Source organism: Carassius gibelio, chromosome B9, assembly GCF_023724105.1.
Source record: "Carassius gibelio isolate Cgi1373 ecotype wild population from Czech Republic chromosome B9, carGib1.2-hapl.c, whole genome shotgun sequence".
In the NCBI taxonomy this organism is placed as follows: domain Eukaryota; kingdom Metazoa; phylum Chordata; class Actinopteri; order Cypriniformes; family Cyprinidae; genus Carassius; species Carassius gibelio.
In genome coordinates this window covers 3816621-3837244 of record NC_068404.1, presented here as the reverse complement: position 1 = coordinate 3837244, position 20624 = coordinate 3816621, and the positions used below count along the sequence as shown (strand labels likewise).

General features: G+C 40.1%; 1 protein-coding gene across 1 annotated transcript in view; it reads right to left on the bottom strand.

The window, feature by feature from the left end:
• Nucleotides 1-746: 746 nt before the first annotated feature.
• kcnj3a (potassium inwardly rectifying channel subfamily J member 3a) overlaps nt 747-20624 on the bottom strand; it is a 49400-nt gene continuing 29522 nt past the window's right edge. The window contains exon 4 of the mRNA XM_052564900.1: nt 747-2232. Within this exon, the coding sequence (XP_052420860.1) occupies nt 1640-2232 (593 nt within the window). The 3' untranslated portion in view covers nt 747-1639. The remainder of the gene's footprint in view (nt 2233-20624) is intronic.

The window sequence follows — 20624 nt, the reverse complement described above, 5'->3', positions numbered from 1 at the left end:
TGTTTACATTGATGTTGGTATTCATCAGTCATTCAGTTATTGCTCTGTTACAGTAAAATAAACAGTTCAGACAAAAATGGAAATTCTGTTCTCATGTAATTTAAAACTGTCACTTCACAATAAGATTACACTAGACTAAGATACATGCTTAAGATAAATGGAAGTATTTTCCACTAATGTTGGTATATGTTAACTAACTGCATGAATTAACATGAACTAACAGTAAAAATACTTCTGGTAACACTTTAGAATAAGGTTCCATTAGTTAATGTATTAATTAACATGAACAAACAATGAATAATAAATGTATTACTGTATTTATTCATCTTCGTTAATGTTAGTTAATGAAAATACAGTTATTCATTGTTAGTTCATGGTAATTCACAGGGCATTAACTAATGTTAACAAGCACAACTTTTGATTTAAATAATGCATTAGTAAATGTTGAAATTAACATGAACTAAGACTTATAAATGCTGTAGAAGGATTGTTCTTGCTTAGTTCATGTTAACGAAAGTAGTTAACTAACATTAACTAATGGAACCTTATTCTAAAGTGTTACCATACTTCTGAAGCATGTATTAATCTTAGTTAATTTGAACTTTAACGTTTTACTAATACATTATTAAAATCTTTACCTACTGTATTGTTACAAAACTAACAATAACACATATTAGTAAATACTGTAACAAATGTATTGTTAACTGTTAGTTGATGCACGTATTGGAAAGGTATTTATACCAATGTTTGTTTGTACATTTTTATTTCTGCATTAATTCTTTTAAAAAGTACAGCATCAACTTTTTGCAAAGCATCTTCTTCTTTATCGAAATAAAGCAAGTCAGCATTCAAACCCCTTTAGGTAGATGGAGAGAAAAAAAATACAGCAAAATAAAAGGCAATATTTCTGGTACTATTATAAAGGAGATGACAGATACCAGCTTTCCAAAATGATTTATATACCCCCAGCCCCCTTTTCTAATACTCTCAGTAAATACTAAAGCCATAAAAAGCCTACCACAGTCAAGTATTCATTGATAATTCTCAATAATGTTTGTTCTGTGTTCAATAGATTTACTTTTCTAAATAATTACTTAACTAATTAAGTTTTTGCTGTAAGAGGATTATTTGCATTACTGGTCTATCAGTTAACAACCATGCATGGGAAAAATCCAAATAAAGTATGTATTAACACTGAAACAAGGAATTAGTAAATCTGAACATCTATTTATCACCTTTGTTAAGTTAAACATGCATTGTAAAATAAGCTCAGTAAACAGGCATTATGGCAAACAACGCAACTGTGTGACTTGAATAAACGCCTAATTTGCCACATAGGAGGAACTGTCCGCTACATCGCCATATGGCTTGGAGAAATTAATATTTGCTAACATTTTCTTGGCAAATAAATATGTACAGCTTGTCATGCCATCAGAGGGAAATAGATATTTTACCATGCACTTGAGGTTGTCATCAATACCAGATTGTGCCTGTGGTAACAACAACCTGAATGAGTCTGTTCACTGTATGTGAAGCCACCACAGGAACAGACGTTTTCAATTATGTTAATCTACTTAACTGCTACTGCATATATGTATATGAGGGCCCTTTTGACAGTAGCTGAAAAACAAAAGTTCTTCTATGTGAAACGATCAGAGTTCATCTTTCTGAGTTTGGGGGGGAGATGTCCGTCCATGCGACCTCCTCCCCCGGCCAGTCTTTGCAGTTTTGGTGGCAAGTCCGCAACTGATTTGCTAATGGCCTCTGTGGCAATCTTAGTTGTCTTGGAAACCTGCTTTTCCTCTGAGACCCCAGGCACGGAACTGATGCGTTGGAGCTTCATGGGCAGTTCGCCAAGGCTGTATGTCATTTCTGATGTGGTGGAGCTCATTCTCAGGAGCTTCCTGGGGAGCCCGTCTCTACCTGTCATCTTCTGCACCTTGGCAGGTAATTTGGTTGTGCTCTCTGGATCCTCCAGCAGTTCCAGGCAGTCCAAGGAGCTGTTCTTCTCTCCGCTGTTGCACAGAGATGGGGCCATGAGCGGAGAAGACATGAGTAAAGCCTCGTCCTGCTCTTTCGCACTGTAGGGAGGTGTGGGAACCTCAAATGTGGCGTGGAACTGAGAATAATCCACTTTAAAGAAGCCCTCCTCCAGAGAGATGACCGGGAAGAATCTGTGGCCCCACAGCACCTCGTCCTCTGTGTATGACGTCCGCGCTTGACAAGTCATGCCTATTGGAGAAAATACATTTAAAACAAGGAACAGATGGAGGAATGAATGAAGTGGTTAAAGATTAATCAAACTAATACAATTGGGAAAAGCATTGGTGCACTCTGAAGAGTATCATACTTTTTTATCACTATGAATTATTATTATCATACTTCATCATAATTCTTTATTAGTACAGTGCAACAGTAATGATATTCTCAAACATTCTGGCTGAGATTATTATTTATTTTTATTTTTTTCTAAACTCCTAGCCCTAAGTATTAAACATTAATTCAATCTGAACAAATACAATTAACCTTATATACTTGATCCTTGGCTGAAAATACAGTAATCATTGTATCCCTAACCTTGCTCCTTAACATTCTGACTTAAAATAATTGCTACAGAAAGTGCATCATACACATGACTTTTTCTAATCATTCTGTTTGTGCTGTTGCATTCTTTTTTTTTTTTTCTTTTTTTTTTCATACACTAAACTTCAGTGGTTGTGTATGACCAGCTACTTCATAAATAATAACTCCATAACACAAGTAATAATTAGCTTATCAAAATAAGCTGATATGATTTTTTTTTTTCCAAATTATGTTGTTTTGCCTACAGAATAAGAAAAGTATCAGTCAAACAATCACAAGTTAAAGCTGCAGTAAGGAACTTTTGTAAAAATATATTTTTTACATATTTTTTAAACCTGTCATTATGTCCTGACAGTAGAATATGATACAGATAATCTGTGAAAAAAAGCAAGCTCTTCTGGCTCCTCCCAGTGCTCCTATTGCCATTTTGCAGAAAATACATCGCTCCCATTAAGAAACAACCAACTGCGTAACTTTGTTTGTGTTCAAAATGTAGAAAAATGTATATAATAAGCGAGTACACCATGAATCCATGTCCCAAACCGTGTTTTTAGCTTGTCCTGAATCACTAGGGTGCACCTATAATAAGTGTTTATATTCAGACTATTTTAGATTGCTTCGGGGATACCGCGGGGGAGTAACCCAGTACCTTTGTGATTCTTCATAGACATAAACAGAGAGAAGTAGATCCGGCTACAATGTTCTTCCGCAAGACGCAAGCAGTTCTGTTTATTACCCGCTAGAGCGTCAAAAGTTACCGACTGCAGCTTTAAGAGGGCTTACACATCCAATTTAACGGCCATGAAACTGCCATACAAGGTTAACAAAGGAACAATAAAATTAAAATCTGTGCACTATGAAATTACTAGACCGTTTTTAAGATAACATTTTCAAGACATGTTTTGTCAAGACATGTTTTCCAAACTGCTTAGAATCACCTGCTGTGAGGAAACACTACTAACAAATGAGCCACCATGCTGCCCCAATTAAAAGATAAATGGAAGATATTAAATATAATTTTAAAAAGTAGATCATTTGATTTTTAATGCTTAATAACTGTACACAGTTTAAAATGTATTGAAAACTATTACATTTCCAAATCATTTTATATGATTTATATATCAGTGGTGCAAAAGTATTGTCTCTTATAGTGGAAAAAAAAAATCAATTATGAAACCTCTCAGTTTCCTAACTGACGGGGTCACAACAAGCCATGAATGCAAATCTTGCTAGCCTCACTTTCTGTTGTTTCACAATGTTTAAACATTCAGGCACCATCTTTACCTTATCAAGCCAGAACAAATAGAAGCATATTAAGAAAATCAGATTAGCTCAATTTAGTTCTCTCTCTCTGGACCTTATGAAAGTGGTTAAGAGATTTGCTTTGAGAGATTAACTGTCATATCTTGACACAATTTACATGCAGGATTAGCTTTCTTATGCATGTATATTCAAATAATAATAATAATAATAATAATAATAATAATAATAATAAACAACAACATGAAATTAAAATACAATGCATGGAACTTAAATTTGCTAAAAAAAAAAAAAAAAACATGAAAAAGGCTCATACATGTAAGGCTTGCAAAGAGGATTTGTTGTCTTGTGTATTATCAATGGTCTTGTTTGGAGGTGTAAAAATAACTGAAAGAACACATTTATCTAATTTATTATATTACTGATATATCCTGATTTGACCAATACAATGAGGGTCAGATGAATTGAGAACAATATTTGTGTCATTCCAGTGAACCGAATCTAGTTTGAGCTTGCTTATATCCGAAGTCAATAAAAAATGTACAAAGTCAGTGATGAAAAGCAAATGTCCACAATACAAAAAGTAACACAGAGGAAAAGAATCAATAAAACTCTGACAAGAACAGAAGTAAAAAGCCTATGTTATCAGCACGGCCCAGGCTGCCTGCAGCAAGCTGACTTATGGGCTAAGTATTGCAGTCTTCTGATTTTCAACCATAAAGTGACTTCCTGAGTAGACAAACCTGAGCTCATCAGAAATCCTTTCATAGCACTTTTTTAAACAAGAAATATTTCAAAAGAGGATTATAGAAAAATGCTGTGTGCTGTATGCTCTGTTCATTTGCCAGTCTATAAGACTAACTCAGACACAGCACAAGTTCCCCTGAAGGGGACTTTTAGTTACATTACAATGCAACATATGATTTATAAAGTATAATACACACACACACACACAAACACACGTCCTGAAGCACTGTGAAAATAGCATGTGTGATCTCCTCAGGAGATCTAGGTGTGGTATGGGATTCGACAACAATGCATTGACGTCTGTCCCCTGCTTGTATCGATTCAATTCAACCAGGGTGCAGACATCCTGTTGAGGCAGGAACCAAATCCCAGGGAAAGGAGGATCCACAACCTCCAGATTTGGAGGGTGTGTTTAGCCAAGCTCAGGTGGACTTGTTTGCATTTCAACAGACCTCACATTGTCCACTTTGGTTCTCCCCTCGCGTATCCGGAGCTCCCACCCCGCCCCCTTTTTGGAGATCTCCCAGCTGCAGTTATACCCTTCTGCCTTTTTGGGGGAAGTTGTGGCATAATGGTTAGATAGTTTGACTAACCCTAAGGTTGTGGGTTCAAGTCTCGGGCTGGCAATAACATGACTGAGGTGCCCTTGAGCAAGGCACCGAACACCCAACTGCTCCCCGGGCGCCACAGCATAAATGGCTGCCCACTGCTCCGGGTGTGTGTGTGTTCACTGCTGTGTGTGTGTGTTTTGGTTGGTTAAAATCAGAGCAAGAATTCTGAGAACGGGTTACAATACTTGGCCGTATGTCATGTCACTTTCACTTTTTAACTTTTTTTAGATCTTTAGACAAGGAAACGCTTAATTTAATGTGTCCAGTTAGAGCACTGGATGCTTTTGTCCACAGAGCTGCCCTGTGAAGGAAATAAGACATTCTATTCATTTGATTTGATCTAATTAAGAAAGGCTTTTCCAGCAACCAAGCAAACATTAAGCAGGTGGATTGATTTTATCTCCCTTGCTTATGAGTTCTTTGACCTCTTTTCAACTTTGGGGATCAGGGTTTACTCAACTAGGAGTATGGCAAAGTTCCTAAGAATCTTATACGTTGTACTTCTGAAGACGCCACAAAAACACTAATACATTTATAATAGGAAGAGACAGCAGCAGCCCTACACTCCTCTTATGATCAGCGGGACCCCTGTGGAGAGGGTGAACAGCTTCAAGTACCTTGGTGTAAACATTTCAGAGGACCTGACTTGGACTACTCACATTCAAACACAGGTTAATAAAGCCAGGCAAAGACTGTACCATCTGCGACAGCTGAGGAAATTCAGGGTCTCACCAGCAATCCTGAAAACTTTCTATTCCATAGAAAGTGTATTGATTGAAAGTGCATCTCAGTGTGGTATGGGAACAGCTCCAGTCAAGACTGCAAAGCCCTGCAGAGAGTTGTGCGCTTAGCTGAGCGCATTTCAGGGTCTGCTCTCCCCTCTCTGCAGGACATCTACCTCAGACGCTGCAGAAGTAGAGCTGCTAAAATCATCAAAGACTCCACCCACCCCAGTAACCATATTTTCACTTTGCTGCCATCTGGTAAGCGCTACCGTAGCCTGATGGCAAAAACCGAGAGACTCAGGAGGAGTTTCTTCCCCCAGGCCATCAGGCTCCTAAACTCTAAACCAGCTTCTTAACATCCTCATGCCTCCACTTAATGTTCACTTATCATTTTCACTTTATTCACTACCTCACATAGACACACTGACAGTGTCACCATGTTTGCACATTTGCTTCTTGTACATTCCTGTGTATCTTAATATTTAAGACTACCGAGAAATGCATATATGCACATTGTACATCCCTGTACATCTTAATATTTAAGACAGTTTACAGTTTACATTCATGCACATTATTTTGCGTTCCATATTTAATTATACAATATCTTTTTATATTTTATTCTTATATTTTATTGTTTACTTTTATGTCATTCTTACATAGCTATATTTATGTATATTTTCATCTGTGTTGTTTTCTTTGATAATTGCACTGTCCATGGAGCGGACCTGACTCACATTTCACTGCTGGTTATATATGCTATATAGAATTTTGTATGTGACAAATAAAAAATCTTGAATCCTGAATCTACCCAAATCCATTAATGAAATTGAACTGCTGGTTTTGTCTGGCCAGATGAGAACTGGCCCCACGTAAGCCTAGTTTCTCCCAAGGTTTTTTCTCCATTCTGTCACCGATGGAGTTTTGGTTCCTTGCTGCTGTCACCACTGGCTTGATTAGTTGGGGACAGTTTTCTCGTTGACTTGATTGCACAAATACTGTTTAAAATGAACTGAGCTGGATGTTGAATTGAATTCAATGATGAACTGCCTTTAACTGAAACATTTGTGTTTACTATTGTCATTTTCATTATTGACACACTATTTTCCTAATTAATGCTGAACAGTTGCTTTGACACAATCTGTATTGTTAAAAGCACTATATAAATAAAGGTTATTGATGGTTTCATACCTAGTTCTTCACCTTAATTCTTAATTCTTTTACAGTTAATGTGTCTTTTCCTCTCTACCATTTTTTTTTTCTTTTTTTCTGACCTTGTTGAAACGGTAAGCATTTCACTGTCCTATGGTCATTCCTTAACTTGGCAAATTCTAGGAATGCATTAGTATTGCATCCTTCTCATGGGCATTTAATAATTTTTGGCTTTCAGTCTTAGCTAAATCTTTTTTTTTTTTTTTTTTTTTTTTGCTATATTCTAAATGCAAAATTAACAGTAGTTATTTAAGGAACATTCCACCTTTGTTGAAAATAGGCAAATTTTCCCAACTCCCCTAGAGTTAAACAGTTAACATTTAGCTTAGCTTAGCATAGATCATATAATCTGATTAGATTGTTAGCATCTTGTTAAAAAATGACCAAAGAGTTTCTATATTTTTTCCTATTTAAAACTTGACTCTTCTGTGGTTAGATGGTGTACTAAGACCGACGCAAAATTAAAAGTTGCAATTTTCTAGGCTGATATGGCTAGGAACTATACTCTAATTTCAGCGTAATAATCAGGGAACTTCGCTGCTGTACCATGGGTGTAGGGATTATTTTCAGGTGCTGCTTAATATCATTGCGCCTGCTGCCCCAATGGAAAAATAAAAAATATTATAAATAAATAAAAGTTGCCTAACCTACGTAAAAATAAAAGTAGCAGTTATAGTAACACAGCCAATAATGTCAAACATTAGCTATAGGTTTTATGCAATCAAAACTACAACGCTGTTTCTATGGAAACCCAATCTTCCCATGTGCACATGCACAGCTCTTGCATCCGAAGCTGTTCTCTCGTATGCATATGTTGATGTCATTAATAAACAAAAGACAATTTAACTGAAATCAGCAGCACAGCAGTCTAAGGGTTATAACACAATCAGTCACCACTATTTACCCAAGTCATGAAGAGTGTTGGTTGTAAAAACATAAGCATTCTGTTTCCCAGCCAATATCATCCCATAAAACATGTGTGTGATTGTGTTCAGCTGGATGTAGGGCTGCATTGAAGTGGTGTAGAGTATATTGAGGAAACTCCTCTGTGCATCAAGCATACAGAAGTATAATTTAATTAACAACACTGACAGCTCTGTAGATGACAGCAGAAAGAAAAGCAATCAAGTCATCTAAAGCCCTGTGCCTTGAATTCTTCTCTGACCATTCAAATATGCTCAACATTAATTTCCTTTCTAAACCACCGTAGTGTTAATCTCAATAAACAACACAACGTGTGTTTCCATTTAACCCCTTTATGTGCAAACATTGCCGACGGCCCCAGTTTATTATTGTTTCACTTTCACAGCACGTTAAACATCACTCTCTTACTTCATCTGGACAAACAACATCGATTGAAAGTTTAAAGACTCCAGCTTCGATATTTGACCCATATTTTGATAAAACATTGTTGCAGTGACAGTTATTTAGTGATTTATGTCAGGAGTGCAAAATAATAAATCCGTATTATGCCACATTTTGAATAGAAATTCACCACTTATTCATATTCAGTCACAGCGGTTTATTTGTGTTCACATAGACTCACTGAACAGCATCAATAAGGATTTATAGACAAAAGATGCATATCTGTGGAGATATATCGGTATATTTAATGATGTTTACTTCATATTTCTTAAGACAGAATCATTTCATATTGTGAAAAATAAAAATTGCGGATTGAAAAAAAGCCTAATTAAAACGCATCGATTTACTCCCATATATCGAAAAAAAAAAAAAAAGGTACGCTCGCAAGAGGTGGCAATTTGAAAAACTAATATTTAGCAAAACTTCAATAGATTTTTTTTTTTTTTTTTCTCGCCTTTACAGGTCACATGACATGTAAAAAGTCATATTATCATTCTTCAAAATGATCATTCTTCCGTTGCATAGTGCCAATTCATGAATTAATCATCTAGTGTGCGATTAAAAGGATAAAAATCAGTTGAATTGTCTTCATGTCTGTAGTCTCCCATGGTTTTAAAGTTATTTAAGGTTTGAAAATTGTCTAGTGTGCAGCCAGCTTAAACAAATAATTTGAACAGTAAAATCAATCAGCAGATGACATGATATAATTAATAAACAATGGAACTTTCTCATCAGAGTTACCGACAAATTCAAACTGACAGATATGAAGTCAAAAATAAGATAATGACAGACAGCACCTGGAGGCGTGCTGTCACTGAATTCACGAGAACACACAAACGCTCTTGCTACACTCTGTTGCTGCCCTGGAAAAAAACAAACTGCATCCACTGCTCATGTAACGCTGGGTTCTTTGGAAAGCTGAACATGGTAAACTTTCCCTCACATCCAAAAACACACTTATTTGGAGACATTCTAAAACAATTCCTATGCAGCTCTGCCTATAATTTCCCGATGAAGCGCATTGACTACGTCATTAGATCCACGATCGGAAAAAACAGCCGATACTTGTACCAACCCGGAAGTAAGATTTTCAGCACATCATTTTTTTTTCAACTTTGGCTATGTTTAGGATGATAATTCATCTCTTTAACACTGTGAACAACTCTGAATACACACAACACCATTTTAGCCTCCTTTTAAAGTTTTGTGGAGTTTTTTTTGTGTATTTTTTTTTTTTTTGTCTCTTTCTTTTTGAGAAGAAAGCCATAAACTTCATGTATACAGAATCAATAAAGCAGGAATAACCAAGGACGGAGAACTTACATTAGGACTATTGACGACTCAGGCTGATTCTTCTCTCTGCACTTGATTTATCCTTCCACTAAAACTATTTGATTGTGAGTAACGTCTTGGTTACGTATGTAACCCTCGTTCCCTGAAGGAGGGAATGGAGACGTTACGAATGGGATCTCGCCCGAGAGCCCAATCACCTTCGAGTGGTACAAAACGAACCAATGGTACACAAAGTACCTTGGTCTGCAGAATTAGCATCACGAGCTCCGCCCGGCAGAGCGGGTATATAAGGAGCAACGCGAGCAACTCGCATTAAAGTCATATGCTAGCAGGCTGCCTGCCCGTGGGAGGACTTACAGAAAGCAGGTATATACCAAGGTGGTTATACATAAGAACTCTGATGTACCCAGCCCACAGGGTTGACACATGGAGGCACCTAGTCCCACACATGGCTGACCAAGGGGCATGTACGCAAGTGTTGGACATCAACAGTGCTGGAGGAACCCATGGTTCTGACTGAGGAACTCATCTGAGGGGAATAGCGCATGCATCCAGTCCACGGAGTGGAATGGCGCAGCAAGTGGATTTACACCGAGCAGGTCGAGTAAAGGGGCGAGTACCCGGGAGGACACGGGCTCTCCACGGAGATTATAAAATCTCGCGAATGTGTTAGGTGTCGCCCAGCCCGCCGCTCTACAGATGTCTGCTGGCGAGGCGCCATGCGCCAGCGCCCAGGAGGAAGCTACGCTCCTAGTTGAGTGAGCTCTCACCCCTAGGGGGCATGGCAGGTCTCGAGCCTGATAAGCCAGGACAATAGCATCCACTATCCAGTGGGATAACCTCTGCTTGGAGACAGCTTTTCCCTTCTGCTGGCCTCCGTAACAGACAAAGAGCTGGTCTGAGGTCCTAAGGCACCAAGTTCTGTCCACGTAGGTGCGGAGCACACGTACTGGACAGAGCAGCGCCAGGGCTGGGTCTGCCTCCTCCAGGGGTAGCGCTTGCAAGTTCACCACCTGATCCCTAAAAGGAGTGGTGGGAACTTTGGGCACGTACACAGACCGGGGTCTCAAGATAACGTGAGAGTTAGCTGGCCCGAATTCCAGGCACGCTTCGTCAACTGAAAATGCCTGCAGGTCCCCGACCCTCTTCACCAAAGCCAAAGCCGTCAGGAGCGCAGTTTTCAAAGATAAAAACTTTAGCTCTACTGAGAGCAAGGGTTCGAAGGGAGCTCTCTGCAGTGCCGATAGAACCACTGCGAGGTCCCAAGAGGGGACCTGCTGAGGGCGAGGCAGATTGAGCCTCCTTGCTCCTCTCAGGAACCTGATGATCAGATTGTGCCTCCCAAGAGACTTACCTTCAACAGGGTCATGGTGAGCCGAAGTGGCAGCCACATAGAACTTTAGGGTGGAAAGAGACAGCCTTCGTTCCAACCCCTTCTGAAGAAAGGAAAGCACTGACCCAATCGGGCATTTCTAGGGGTCCTCACGCCGTGAAGAACACCAAGTGATGAAGAGGTTCCACTTCAAAGCATAGGCATGTCTGGTGGACATGGCTCTAGCTGAAGTAATGGTAGCTACCACCTGTGGTGGCAAGGTACCTAAACCTTCCGTGACCCGTCCAGAACCCACACATGTAGGTTCCACAGATCGGGACGTGGGTGCCAGAGGGTGCCCCGTCTCTGAGAAAGAAGGTCCATCCTCAGAGGAATTGGCCAGGGAGGAGCTGTCGCGAGGAGTACAAGTTCGGGGAACCAGGTCCGGCCGGGCCAAAAAGGCGCAACCATGAGGACCTGCTCCTCGTCCTCCCTGGGAGACTGCTGCCGTGAGAGTTCGTCGGCTGCACGATTGAGCCTGCCTGGAATGTGAATGGCACGAAGCGACCTCAGATGCTTGTGAGTCCACAGGAGGAGATGGCGAGCGAGTTGCGACATGCGGCGGGAGCGTAGACCACCCTGACGGTTGATGTACGCTATGGTCACAGTGTTGTCCGTACGGACCAGAACGTGCTAGTCCTTCAACAGGGCCCTGAAGCGGTGCAGAGCAAGACGTACTGCTAGCAACTCGAGGCAATTGACATGCCACTGAAGTCGGGGTCCTGTCCAGGAGCCTGACGCATCATGCCCATTGCACATGGCACCCCAGCCCATGGCAGAGGTGTCTGTTGATACAATAACATGCCTGGACACCGGTTCTAGGGGCACGCCGGCCCATAGAAATGAGGGGTCCAACCACGGGGTGAAGTATCGGCGGCAGGCCGGAGTGATGGTCACTCGGAGCGTGCCCTGTTGCCATGCCCTTCTCGGGACTCGTTCGTGAAGCCAGTGCTGAAGCGGTCTCATATGGAGTAGCCCGAGCGGTATGACTGCCGCCGCGGACGCCATTTGCCCCAGGAGCCTCTGAAACAGTTTCAATGGAACCGCTCTCTTGCCCTCGAACTGTCTCATTCGACTTGAATGCATTCGAAAATGCGCTTGGGCGTTAGCATCTTGAACGGGAGTCTGTACAGAGCTCAGATTGGCCGTAACCCACCTGTCTTCTTGGGTACTATGAAGTAAGGGCTGTAAAAGCCGGACTTCATTTCGGCTGGAGGGACCGGCTCTATCGCACCCTTTGCCAGCAGGGTCACGACCTCCGCGCGCATGACAAGGGGCATCTTTGCCCACCATCGTCGCGTGGACACCCCGAAACCTGGGGGGACGCCGGGCGAACTGAATCGCGTAGCCAAGCCTGAGCATCCGGATGAGCCAGTAGGAAGGCCTGGGGAGCTCTAGCCAGGCTCCCAGGAACCGAACCAGCGGGGTCAAGGGGACTACAGGCGTACCCACAGTGGGGCAGCGTGGTGGAGCAGACGGCATGAGAGGCATATCGTCCCTTAGCGGGGGCGGAGTGCGGGCACTCGTCTGACTCCAAGTGGCAAAGAGGGCATGAGAAGGCGAAGCGTTCTTGAGCCGTCTTTGCATGGAAACTGGCAAGGGGAGAGGGGAACGAGAGCGGCGAGGAAGCACGTCGCCAGCTGTCGTTCGTGGCCTCTTGGGACCCGTAGGTAGAGCAAACAGCTCTTTTAGTGAAGGTTTGGGTACCACCGGCCGCGGGGCCAGTGGCGGAACAAAAAGAAAACGGGCCGGGGGAAGGAGTGGTCCTGCTACCATCTCCTGATGAGCTGACGTCTGCAACTCCGGGTTGCCCGTCTCAGGAACGCTGCTTGTGGAGGAGGCCGCAGGGGGACGCCCTCGGCGACGAGCAGGCTGAGGTTGCGCTGGCGGCAGGGTGGAAGCAGCAGTGGGCCGCCGGGGCAAGATGTGTCTGATGGCCTCAGACTGCTTCTGGGCGGCAGAGAACTGCTGGGCAAAGCTCTCTACCGCGTCGCCGAAGAGGCCATCCTGGGAGACCGGGGAGTTGAGGAGCTGAGCCCGATCAGACTCCCTCATGTCTGCCAGGTTCAGCCATAGGTGGCGCTCCTGGATCACCAAAGTGGACATCACCTGACCCAAGGAGCAGTGCGCGCCTCCTGCAAAACCCCTGGGTCAGCACCGCCCTTGTGCAGCTGCTGGAGCAGCTTGGCCTGATAGACCTGAAGTGAGGCCATGGCATGCAGGGCAGAAGCGGCCTGGCCTGCAGCTCTGTAAGCCTTGGCCACAAGCGTGGATGAGAACTTACAGGCCTTGGAGGGCAGCTTGGGACCACCACGCCAAGCGGAGGAGCTCTGTGGACACAGTTGCATCGCAACAGAACGCTCCACCGGGGGAATCCCAGCATACCCCTTGGCCACCCCGCCATTGAGGGCAGTGAAGGCGGAGGAAGAACCAGAATGGTTTCGGGCAGTTAAAGGTGCCTTCCATGAATGAGTTACTTCCTGGTGCACTACCAGGAAGAAAGGAACCAGAGGGGGAATGCACGGCCGTCAGCTCGGGATCGGACTCGGACAACGCTGGCACTCCCGAGGGAGGCAACGCAGCCGAACCCTCATCTCCCGAGGACTCAAGCCCGCCTTGTGATGCGGCGATCGACATACGGTCCTCTTCGCGAGCCCCGAATGAGATGTCAGGGAGCCTGAGAGAGTCCAACAAACTCATCCGCGAACTCGACTGGCTGCGGCGTATGTGAGGGGGGTGTGGCCCGAGGAGGTTCGCTCGTCGGGCAAGCGATCATGACCGTCACGAGCAGCGATATATCGACCACACCCAGAAACACACAGGCGAAATGACCTCTTTAAAAAGACGCAAATCGGCCCGTATCTCTTTTGTGAGAGAAATTGTCTCTTTTAGAGGTGTTGAAGCACTCAGGGGAACGCGGGAGCTGTCGCAGGAAACCCAGACGAACCGCTGAATTGCACCATCACACCAACACCAGCTCTTGCTTGTAAACACTCCGGTGATTGCAGAAAGCGATGTGCTCGGCTCCGAAGCGAAAGCTTGAATGCGAGTTGCTCGCGTTGCTCCTTATATACCAGCTCTGGGGGGCGGAGCTCGCAATGCAAATTCCACAGACCAAGGTACTTTGTGTACCATTGGCTCGTTTTGTACCACTCGAAGGTGATTGGGCTCTCGGGCCAGATCCCATTCGTAACGTCGAATGTGACCGACTGAGAGGGAACACATATATGGCTTAACCATCAATAATATATGCATTTTACTCAAGCCAAAATGTAAAAGCTCCCAGGGTGAAAACTGTGAAAATATTAGATGAAGATGAATGGATGAATGGTATTTACATTTTCAGTGTTTCCACACTCTGTTCCATTTCACTGTAGCACATGCACACACGAGGTCACGAGCTCAGGGTTGCCAAGTCTGTGGGTTTACCAGGATTTCCTTGGGTTGTTTTTAGTCTGTGGGTAAAAGCGCATCTCACCCTCAACCTGCTGCAATGCTATTTTGACAGAGGAGGACTCCCGCCAAATGGAAAAACATCGGGGAAAAAAATGCATGAATGGGCTGATTTTGAATTGATATTGGGCTGGTTATGTTTCACAAACCTGGCAACGATGCAAGAGCCTGTCCTCAGTCCCAGACGTTTCAAGAGAAGTGTTGTAAATAAGACAAAAAGCAAATTAATTTACAGAATACCACACCAAAAGAATAATGCTACACAATAATGCTGTTTCAATTTCAGTACATTTCATTACACTTTCTTTCATGATTTATATTTATTTAGGCACTTTGGCCACTTTAAAGAAAGTGGCGTCATAAAATGTTAGAAAAGATTGCACTTTATTTGTTTGTTTGCATATGTGTATGTGTATTTAAAGTAAATAAAGCCATACATTTGTGTTTTCTTCTAATCAAATAAAAAAAAATATTTAATTGTCATCTTTAGAATGGTAAATCTTTCACTATTTTTCTGGTCAGACACAAGCTATTTAATGGGCATCTCTTAAACATCATTCTGTGACCATGCAGATGTCCCTGTCCCTGGAGTTGGTTGGCAGTGAAACTGACCAATTGTCCAGAGTTACTATAGTGTTCATGGTGATATAAGTTGTAGCCTCCTTCAGAAATTCTGGACACTGATGTGGAAGTGGCTTATCACTTACAGACACAGCTATTTCAGACACAGCTATTTCAGCGAGTCCCTGGTCAAAGTACAGTAAAAACAAGTTTCCTCATCCATGATGCAGACGTTTATATAATATACTTAGAAAGAGCTTATTTTAGTTTCTAGACCAAGCGAGAAAAAAGCTTAAAATTAAAAAAATATATATATATATTTAAGTTTCCATTTAATTATTTATCTATGTATGTATGTATTTTTATTTTATTTTATTTGTTATTATTATTTTATTTTTTAAACATTAGGCAAAGCTGCTGTGAACTGTGGAAATACATGACTGTGTCTGCATACTTCCAAAAAATGTACATAATACACACATTCACTGCAGTTTCCAGTTGAAATGGACACTAGAGACAGTAAAACAATAAAAACTTTTTCATATAAATTACAGAAGCAGATCAGTAAAGACTTTTTGCAGTTTATTGCACAATATTGCCCTTTTACAACAGATGTGTAATAGATTTTCTGTTGTAGTAAACATGCTCAGTATTGCACTTGGCACAATTTTATTATTATTATTTTTTTTTTTTTTTACATCAAAAAGTCACTAGACGTTTCATTTTCTTGATTTAAACTTTGCAATATAATTTTGCAAAAATGCACCCGCATGCATGGAGCAGCGTATTTCAGGTTTTTCAGAAATGCAGCAGGAGTTATATATTTTAAAAGAGCTTTGGTTGACTTCAGTTCAGTTTTTTTTAGGGTTACAGAATACGTTTGATAATTTTCCCCATAAATTCACTTACATTAGTAATATAATATAAAAATGTATGCTCATGTACATGTACATTACAGACAGACAAACTAAATATTCTAACTCTCCAAATATTGCATGTTATCTTGTGCAATTTGTTTCTATGGCAGCAACAGTGATGGATGCCACAGTGAAAGTTTTCATAGCAAGAGGTTCTCCTCACTCCTGTGTTAAGACCACAGTTCTGTCTCCAGGCTATAAAACCTCATTCTCATACAGCCAGAAGAGCAAGAGGACCCTCCAGAATCTCCCAGCATGCTCTGTAGGAGAATAAATCTAAAAAAAATGAGAAGGAAAATTGCATGGGATGATGGGGTAAAATGAAAGGAAAGAGAGAGAATGATAGAGCAAAAGGATGACAGTGGAGCAATAAAGTAATAAATATTCAACAAGGACGAGGCTCAGTGGAATTCATTATTAAACACACACAAATGTACTGCATATACCTTCATTAATTCCTGAATGTCAATTACATATGTGATTGAAATTCAGTTTAAGTCCGTTTTATTGGTATAATAACTAAACAATATCACAGGAGACATAAATTATTTTGTTCTGGATGATTACTTTTTGAAAAATCACAATCATGCTACTAATCTAAAGACTAAGCTTTGTTTAGTTTTGCTCTATTAACAAAACAATTAAGGTAGAACCAAAGCAGGATGTGTCAAAGCAGCAAACAGTTTTCTTTTTGAATGTCTCAGTGAGTGAATCATTCAATGATAATAGTACACAAAGGCAACAGTTTGAAATAGATCTACATATTAAATACACAAACACTAGGGGTGAGACAATATATCAATATGGGGAAATATCGTTGTCCTTCTTCATGCGATACAAAAATCGATATACAGTGCCAAATATTGATATTTGAATTATTATAATAAGGAGCTCTATATAGATTTCCCTGCTGCTCCAAGTGTGTGTGTGTGTGTGTGTGTGTGTGTGTGTGTGTGTGTATATATATATATATATATATATATATATATATATATATATATATATATACAGGCACATCTCAATAAGTTGGAATGTCGTGGAAATGTTCATTTATTTCAGTAATTCAACTAATTCAAAGTGTGAAAATCATGTATTAAATAAATTCAGTCCACACAGATTAAGTAGTTTAAATCTTTGGTTATTTTAATTGTGTTGATTTTGGCTCACGTTTAACAAAAACCCACCAATTCACTATACAAACTATACAAACAATATTTTGTATCCCCAACCCAACCCAAGTTTGCATTGTTACACTTACTATTTTTATTTTTATCCTCGTGGGGACTGCAGGCTAGTGTCAAAATGTCAAAGAATTTCAGGTTTTACTATCCTTGTACACTGTAGCATAAACAAATACACAAACACACACACAAAAACTAGGACAACAAGAGATGTTTGTTTGTTGTTGTTATTCTTCTTGTGATTTTAGTTTTGACATATGGTCTGGGTTGTGTGTTTAACATGATCTTTGTATTTTTTTATATTTTTTATTTTTATTATTATTTTTTTTTCCTATGGGCCATGCCCTAAACTGTCTCATATATATGTATCAATGAATTGTTCCAGCAATGTTATATTACCGGATAACATATTAGTTTTGCATATGACATTTGGACTATTTTGACTTTTTAAAGTCTAATCCATTCTAACATTAATTAAATCAACTCCCATTCTACATTTCCTTCTCATTTTTTAGACCGTTTCACTCTGAAATGCAACAAACTACTGAAGTAAAACTGGTTGTGGACAGCAGTTTACAGTGCTTTCAACAATGTATGCTCTGTAGGTTAATCTGCTATGATGAATCTAGATTTGTCTTCATGTAATCTACTGTGCTGCTCTCAAGAGATGACCAAAATGTGATTCTGCCTAATGTGTCTCATCAAAAACTTCATTTGGCAATATACAGACCCATATGGTACTTCAGAAGGGCAGGATGTCTTCCATGACACCATCGTGATACAAATTCACTCCCATGTTCTGTTTAGCACAGCAGGACATAAACTACATAAACTAACACTGCAATTACTGCCAATAAGTTTAAGGAATTATTTGTGAAAATTACTAACATTTGAAAGGAACATCTTGTTACTACCCCAAACAGCCTATTGATTCTTGCACCTTCTAACCCAACTCAAACCCTTTTTTTTCTTTTATTGGAGTGGTTTTCCATTTAAGTAAAGCTGAAGAAGAGAGAAGACAGTTGTATGTGAGGTGTTACTGGATAGGTAGAGAAAGACACAGAATAAATGAGGTTGTAGATCAAGCGAGGTCAGAGAAAAGGAGTGAAAAGAGCATTCCTTTTCTCTTTTCCTTTGACAAAGGCTTTTCCAGTGCTCTGACAGGCATAGCATAACAATGAAACAGAAATAGCAACTGTCTTTCCCAAAGGATCACCTCACAAGGAGCCACTCCAACCAACAAAATGTTCATGAGCCCATGTGTTTATCTGCAATGGATTAAAGTGCTCCTTAAAGGCGTTCAAACACAATCATTCAACAGTACTGAAGACCCAAACACAAAAGCTACAGTTCTGCTTTAACCAGGGGACAATACAGACATGTATGTGATAGCCATTAAGCAATGCTTGACCCAGAATACCACAAACATTGATATCAATTTGTTATAAGCCTGATTATTGACTTTTATATCTGACACAGATGGGTCAGAGATTATTTTCAGAGACCATGAAAACATCACGGCATATGTGTAATCATTATTACAAATCCAAGTTATTAGGTGAGAAACCCAAAAGCAGGACAATGTCTGGCAAATGTTAAAGTGTGTAAATGTATATATACATTATACACTGGTTGTGTCTACAAACCTAGTGAGTTAAGTATTACAATTGGGCAAATATCTACCTTTCTTTTTTTTTATGCACCTGTGACATATTACGTTACTTCTTACATATTTCAAGACACTTTTAAAATGAAATATCCAGTGAGTGGCTCTAAAAACACTTTCAGTTTTATCTGAAATGAATGAACATGAATCTGCGGATATTTTATTATCTTTGTTGTCATATGTAGACAAATCAGAAAATAAAAAATCATGTCACAAAGCTAATGATTAAAAAAAAATAATAATAATAATAATAATATATATATATATATATATATATATATATATATATATATATATATATATATATATATATATATATATATATATATATATATATATATATATATATTCTTTTTTTTTTTATATTGTTTCTATAAGACTTTATAATGGGACTCATACATGAATGCTCTGCATTGCTAATGCAATACCAGGTGAGCAAACTAAGCATGTTTACTGTATTGCTGTATTGGTTTAGAATTCAAGGGATACATTCATCCATCCATTTTCCAAACCAGCTTTCTAATGTAGTTCCAACTATCAGAACATGTATTTATGTATTGCAATTTATGTATTGCAGTTATTTATGACTGTTTTACATCGCTGTGAAGGAATTCAGAATGGCTTCAGTTCAGCAACATCTGTCAAGCATGAACTGTGCATTTCAAGTCCTGCAACAGCATTTCAGTAGGATTTTAAGTCCAGATTTTAATTAGGACAGATGTGCTAAAGAATTAAAATGCTGAGCAGAATTTGTAGTTCCTGGAGTGAAGGCTTCTAAGATCTGTTGCAAAGTGTGATCATTATTGTAATTTTTTTGCCTGATATAGATCATAAAAGGCTGTTGCTTTTTGACGGATTACTCAGACGTGTTCAGTGCAGGTGGGCTAATCGTAACATTTATGACTTTAAAACCCCATGAGCCTGTCCCTGAACTCTGTACAGAACAAATCATTTATACAACAGAACAACATCAGCTGCACTGCTGAGCCAATTATTTCTCTTTCTCTCCTTCTGTGTATGACAGCTCCTTGGAAGATATTTTTCCTCACCAAACAGGGTTCACATGGGGTCATGCGCCACTCCACACCCTCAAATAATTTATCACCATTCAGCCTAGCCATGGCAAATCCCTAAATACACAATTACCAAGCCCCTTTTACCTGAGAAATGACACACACAAACACACAATACAACACAAAATACTGCTCTGCTCAGTTGTCTCCAATGATCTGTGAAAGTAACAAGTAGCACATCAGTCAAATGTACCAAATGAAACAATTTCAATTAAAAGCCTTTAAAAGATCTCGTTAATATTGGTTTCTAAACTTAAATCGATTGATGAAATTGGTTTCCTTAAATGAAACGAGTTATCCTTATTGGGTTTAACAATGTATGCACTCAAGTGCCACTAGCTCATCTCTGCATATCCATAATTCAGGAAATGGTTTTGCTAGCTTGATGTGGTATATTCTGCCCATTGGTTTCATCATTTATGAAACTCCTTATCACTGGTTGCAGAACAGCTGAACAAAGCTCAAAGCTTACAGTCTGTATTTATGAACAGTCTGTATTTATAAAGTTTTTTATAATCAGTCTGATCTTAGAGCAGGGCTAAATTTACACTCTGTATTTAGTAGGATTTTTATTATTCTTTGTGAGGGGATTTTGCTGCAGGCTGCAT